We start from the raw sequence: 6881 nt of genomic DNA, 5'->3' as shown, positions 1-6881 counted from the left end.
TGAGTATTTTTTATTGGAAGGTATCAAAGTATTACTCCGTAACTAGAAATTGGTCTTAGAGATCGAGTTTCAGCTCGAAGAGAAGCTAATTTTCTTAAGTAAATAAATTGACAAAAATGGTTTCTTGAGGAACAATTTATTTCCTTATATATATATATATTAAATAAGGAGAAATGTCATTAATATTGTCTCTAATTATGCGGAATTTATTGAAAATTATGATTTAAAAAATGTCTATTGAAAAATAGATCCCACTAAAACTTAAGATTTTTAATGCATATCGACATCAGTGTTAATGAAAGTGTGATACATTATAAAGGTGAGAGGCCATGCGTGGGGTATTATTAAAAGTTGAAGTCCTCCTCTAACACTACCCAACTAAATTATTTGCAATGACCAACTATTCATAAGAAAAGACACATTAATCATTACAAAAAATGAAAATCACACTAGATAGAACCAAACAAAATGAAAATTTAGTAGTTGATGCATATTACAAAAAAAAAATATAAATTAATACTAGAAAGAACATCATTACAACAAATAAAACTAAGTTTATTGTCGATCCCGATATTAGAAAGTTTCTCAGTATAATAATTGTCTATTTGAAAATTTTGAAAATATTTACCTTTAAAACATTGTAAATTTTTTAAGATACTTCATCTATTCTTCAACAATCTTAAGAAAAATAAAATAAAAACCAAAAATAGAATCATATTCTAGCCACAAACAATATAACTATGATCTTAGACAATAGTTTTAAAATGTTTTTTAATCCAAATAATATTAGACATCTTTCTAAACATGATTTAGAGTAGGGATGAACTCATCTCCACAATTATTGTATAAATCCTATTGTCTAAATTTTTCCTATGGAAGAGATATAAATATGAATAATAATCAATTGTTTAAATTAAGTAGGAGGATGAGATTTTGTACATCCATTATCATGTTCATACCCATTTCAACACCTACATAATTTTTTTAATATTGAGCGTTTTCTATAATTTTTTTTTATAAAAAAATATAATTAATATTTAAGATAGTAAAAAGGTAATATATTCTTTTTTCGACAAAAGAAAAGAGGACGTAACATAAATTTCATACCATACCCATTAAGTATAAAATATGAGAATGAAAATTAAACTTGCCTAACCCTCTATCCCAACTTTGAAGCCCAAATTTTTAAAGAACCTTATATAATTTTTAAAAAATAACAAAATCAATAACATCATTATTTATATTTATTTTAAGAGAAAAATTAATTAACACTGTAGACAATTTTTTTTGACTAAAAGGCGTATACAACTTTCAAGAGAATTTAAAATATCATTAGAATAGTAAAAAATTGAGCTTGGAGGAACTTGTTTCAAACGAAGACTAAATTTCTGGAGAATTACTTCTACGTTCTTGTCCAATCTACTTATTTTAAAAATAAATATTTTTTTTTTCTTATTAAAAGTAAGTCCTATGCTTTTTAAATGGTTTATTTTTTAAATACTTATTTTAAATTTTAAAAAATTACTCCAATAATATTATGAACATGTACTGTTCATTTATATATTTTAAATGTAATTGTCCGTTCAATTCTAAAATCTCAATTATGTGAGATTAGGATTATAAAAGCATCTATATTTATATATTATTTATCAATAATTTTTTTATAAAGAAATGCTGGTTATATTCTTTTATCAATATTCTTATAAAAATGATTTTAGACACATGATGATTTGAAACATATCTTAATCGGGTGATAGTAAATGTATTCATGTGTGTGTATATATATATAACATGGTATTATATATACTATATTTAACGACTTCGACTTCAACCTCAACAATTTGTTCCGCAGACCCAGCCTACCTCCTCACTGCCATGGATTCGTTGCGCGTCGCCACTACACCGCCACCTCTTCTCCGCCGACAAGCTCTCTACCAAATGACGCGCCACCCCCTTGCGGCGCGTCCCAGCCCCAAGCCCTTCATCGCCGCCACGCTTTCCACGCCGCCAGAGGCTGCGCACTCTTCTTCCTATGCTGTCGTCGTTGAGGATGCCCCGACGGTGGCTCCCCCGCGCCTCCGGGTCTCGCCTGATGCCCTCCAGTACCCACCCGGATACGTCGGCGCGGTTCCTAACCGGTCCCGCCCCGACAGTGGTGGCGACGGCGTGATGAATGCGATGAATTATTTGACGAATATTCTCACCTCGAAGGTCTATGACGTAGCTATCGAGACCCCTCTGCAATTGGCGCCAAAGCTTTCTACGAGACTCGGGGTTAAGGTTTGGCTCAAGAGAGAGGATTTACAACCTGTAAGTTCCCACCACCTTTGTTTCATCTGGGTCGAGATCAATTTTTGATTTTGATGTGCAATGAGTGTTAAAATGCTTCATTATTTACCTAGTGCTATTAAAAAGTAGAGTTTAGTACGTCCGAACACACCGGGGCTCATCTTTGTCTTTTAATTAATTGTGGAAGATATAACTTTTAAGTTCACTATTTTGAAAGTATCGTTACAAGACTTTCCTATACATGACAATATGTCTCGGCAGTTTCAAGGAAAAAATATTGTTGTTAATAAAATATTTCAGTGATGTAAATGGCTATATTTTTGCTTGAGATGGAAGGAACTGTTGTTCAGTCATAATTTTTTATTTTTACCCCAGTTGTTGGTTTTAAGTTTTAGCAGTGAAGGGCTTAATACATTTCCTAGATTTTGAAACAAATGGAACATTAAGATATGCTATATGGTTTAGTAAAAGATGAGTGTTATTGAATGAGCATTTGAAATTGGGTGTAGGTTTTCTCATTTAAGATTCGTGGAGCTTATAATATGATGGCAAAGCTTCCCAGGGAGTTGTTGGAAAAGGGGGTTATCTGCTCGTCTGCTGGGAATCATGCTCAAGGAGTTGCATTTTCTGCCAAGAGATTGAATTGCAGTGCGGTGATTGTTATGCCTGTTACCACCCCGGAAATCAAGGTGTGTTTTTGCTTATATATTTGCTTTTTCCTGCTTTCTTTTTTGTGTGTCTTTGATTATATCCCAGTGAAATAAAAATTGTTCAATTAAGTTGCGTTTTTGTTTCTTATGACTTTGTAGTGGAAATCTGTGGAGGCGCTGGGTGCTAAGGTTGTGCTTGTGGGGGATTCATACGATGAAGCACAAGCATATGCTAAGAAGCAGGCGGTAGAGGAGGGTAGGACTTTCATACCTCCTTTTGATCATCCCGATGTCATCATGGGTCAGGGAACAGTTGGGATGGAAATTGTGCGCCAAATGCAGGGTCCATTGCATGCAATCTTTGTTCCTGTGGGAGGGGGTGGTCTCATTGCTGGTATTGCTGCTTATGTGAAGAGAGTTAATCCAGAGGTTTACATGATGCTATGTTATTGGTTGTTGTGATTTTGTATGGCTTTCTTTATTAAGAGAAATTGTTATTGATGTCTAGTATGAATACATAGGTGAGGATTATTGGGGTGGAACCCTCTGATGCAAATGCAATGGCGTTGTCATTCCATCATGATCAGAGAGTAATTTTGGACCAGGTTGGAGGATTTGCAGATGGTGTGGCTGTTAAAGAGGTTGGTGAAGAAACTTTCAGAATATGCAAGGAGTTGGTAGATGGTGTAGTTCTTGTAAGCCGAGATTCAATTTGTGCGTCAATAAAGGTAACATTCTTTTGTTTGCGAAGTTTACATTCTAAGTCTCTGATGCATTATATATTTTCCAAATTTATATTTTTGACTTCATATATATGATATATTTGCTTCTTTAGCATCTTTTGTGCATATTTTAGGAACTTTATTGTGTCTTGTCAAATGAAGTAAATCTATACTCACTACTCATGAAAAGTATAGAGATCTTTTGCTCAAGCTAATTGTTCTCATGCTGTGCCATCTAATGTTCTTGATAGATGATCAGAAATTTGTTAAGTGTTTTAATGAGTTAACAATTGAGATTTGCTTGATGACTTATGAACCCGAGCCAGCTAGTAATATCAAATTTTAAATTGGTAGCTGGAGGACTATAGTGCATATAATATCTAGAGGAACTAGAATATCCTGACAAACTATTTCTAGTTTTGTGTTGTTAAAGAATTACCAAGTTCTTTTATATATTTGGGATTTTTTTTTTCATTATCTTGTTTAAGGCTGGATGAAGGAGACTGGAGAGAGCAGTGGTAGTAGTTGGAAGAACCTTTTGTGGAATTACTTAACTCTAGTAGCTACTAGCTATTAATCGGGAGGCATGTGTTATATTTAGATGAACTTGTCTATTAAATTCACCTGTACTTTTAGAGGCTGTTGTTGACATTTTCTGTATTTGGTGCTTAGGCTGTTCCATTGTTGGAGTTCTATTGATCCAAATGTAGCTCGTCTATTCGTATCATCAGAATTGGGGACTTAATTTACATAGCCCTTTGTTTGTCTTGTACATTTAATGAAAAACAGTACATTTTTTGTATAACTTGAACTTTTGGGATTTTGACAAGAATAAAACTTCTTGCAGGATATGTTTGAGGAGAAAAGGAACATATTGGAACCAGCAGGTGCACTTGCACTTGCTGGAGCTGAGGCATACTGCAAGTATAATGGAATCCGGGGTGAAAACATTGTAGTAATAACCAGTGGAGCAAACATGAATTTTGATAAACTTCGTGTTGTAACTGAGCTAGCTAATGTTGGTCGTAAACAAGAGGCTGTGCTGGCCACTATTATGCCGGAGGAACCTGGCAGTTTCAAACAATTTTGTCAATTGGTATGTCTGCTACTTTGGCTAACATTTTTTTCTAGAAGTTCTCTTCACGTTCTTATTTTCTATCTCTTCCGGTAGGTGGGGCAGGTGAACATCACAGAATTCAAATACAGATACAACTCTGATAGAAAGGCTGTTGTCCTTTACAGGTGAGATCATAACTGCCTGATTATCTGTTTTCTTCATCCATCGTCAATCCATTTTTTGAAGAGAAATATGTTCGCTGAATATTGACATCTAAGAAGCCCAGACACGGATACGGGCACGGATACGACACGGACACGGAGATACGGCTAAACTGAAAAGGACACGGGACACGGCTATATATAAATTAAAATGTAGTAATATATTTTGTTATAAATTAAAATGTAGTAATATATTTTGTTTAACTTTTACTTTTTGGAAATTTTAATATTTTGTTTGAGATTTTGTTTAGATTTTATCTGAGATTTAGTGTGGAAGAGAAGAGGTCTTTAAAACACTGAACGGCGTTTTTTTTTCTAACTTTTCTGGCGTGTTCAAGGAGGGAAACGTGTCTCCTCCGGCGTATCCAGAAAGAGGGCCGTTTCTGGCCCAATAAAAAGCATCCGACACCGTGTCAGGCACTCTTCTGCCCTGTGTCCGTGTCCGTGGTGTATCGGAAACACCGACGACGCCATTTTGGCCGTATCCGAGCTTCACATCTCTCTGTCCTAATTTTAGTTTTCATTGACTCTCAAATTCTCTACGGAAACTATCTGTTATCAACTTTCTATTATTATTGATATATATCTGTTAACAAATAGTATTATGTTAAGACGGACCAATAACATGCTGTGAATGTGCAGTGTTGGGGTTCACACAGTCTCCGAACTAAGAGCAATGCAGGAGAGGATGGAATCTTCTCAGCTTAAAACTTACAATCTCACAGAAAGTGACTTAGTGAAAGACCACTTGCGTTACCTGGTATGTTGGCCTCACAAATTTCCTTCATAGCGAAGGTTATTATATCATTTCCCTTTTCTCAACAGTATTCCCAACCACTAAACAATATAACATTATTGTTGTTAGGTGTATTCATAAAACATGCATCTCTCAGGAACTGTTGAATGACCAACTCTGTGTTTGTATTGTTGAACTAAGTTAATGTTGTTCTGAGTACATTTCAGATGGGAGGCAGATCAAATATACAGAATGAGGTTCTTTGTCGTTTTACCTTTCCAGAAAGACCCGGTGCCTTGATGAAATTTTTAGACCCCTTCAGTCCACGTTGGAATATTAGTTTATTCCATTACCGAGGGGAGGTGGGAACTTTTTTTATTTTCTATTCCTTTACTCAAACACACAACATGAGGATATTATGTATATTGAAGAAAACTTAAAAAGGCTGTTCATTTGGTCATTTTGGTGTTCTATGATCTTAATGCAAATCTTTGTTATACAAATTACTGAGGTGAATCTTGAATTTTGATTGGACAATAACACTAAAAGCACTTAAAATAACTGCATCTAATTTTTGGCTAGTATGCACTTTCTTTCCTTTTCCTTTGACCGATGTATATCTGATGCCATCCTTATACTTGTTGACCAACAGGGTGAGACTGGAGCAAATATTCTAGTTGGTATTCAGGTACCTAAAAGTGAGATGGATGAATTCCATGACCGTGCCAACAGACTGGGATACGATTATCAAGTGGTGAATAATGATGATGACTTCCAACTACTAATGCACTGATGATGGTTTTAGGCACTTGTCATTATTGTGCATTTGAGTGGACAAGATGTCCATATTTAATATTTCATCGATCACCTCTAAAAGTTTCGATGTGGGGAAGCCGGAAAGAAAGTGGCCCTTCAGACATGTAATTGGTTGATAGAGGAAGTAGCTCTTATTATCTAGTGAGGCATCTTGTCACAATTTTTATAATGTGTAATTTTATCTTTTGTTTTTTATTTTGGAAAGCATGGTGGAGTCCTATAATATTGTTGACTGGTCTTTTTTCCCTGTAATATAAGCCTCTCAAAAGGGTCGTTTGCTAAACTCAGCAGCCTGACCATTGTGGTGCAGCGTTTAATATGTTCAAAAACTTGAACTTTTCGTCTAGCATTAATGGAACAACAATAATGAAGAGCAACCTTTGGTGACAA

The 6881-nt window shown here is 35.0% G+C and overlaps 1 protein-coding gene across 2 annotated transcripts; it reads left to right on the top strand.

Annotated features, from left to right (window-relative positions):
- Positions 1-1791: 1791 nt before the first annotated feature.
- On the top strand, positions 1792-6881 carry LOC137830309 (threonine dehydratase biosynthetic, chloroplastic). Of its 2 annotated transcripts, none has more exons than XM_068637574.1 (9): positions 1792-2310; positions 2799-2978; positions 3099-3368; positions 3461-3667; positions 4509-4757; positions 4833-4903; positions 5582-5699; positions 5903-6037; positions 6328-6881. In XM_068637574.1, exons 1-9 carry the CDS (start codon positions 1792-1794, stop codon positions 6466-6468), a joined length of 1890 nt encoding a protein of 629 aa, XP_068493675.1. In that variant the 3' UTR covers positions 6469-6881. The 2 variants fall into 2 exon arrangements, 1 of the variants encoding a protein (XP_068493675.1); XR_011084200.1 differs by having other exon boundaries at positions 1803-2310; positions 5278-5699.

Source organism: Phaseolus vulgaris, chromosome 7, assembly GCF_000499845.2.
Source record: "Phaseolus vulgaris cultivar G19833 chromosome 7, P. vulgaris v2.0, whole genome shotgun sequence".
NCBI classification, from domain to species: domain Eukaryota; kingdom Viridiplantae; phylum Streptophyta; class Magnoliopsida; order Fabales; family Fabaceae; genus Phaseolus; species Phaseolus vulgaris.
This window is presented reverse-complemented; position numbering and strand designations above follow the sequence as displayed.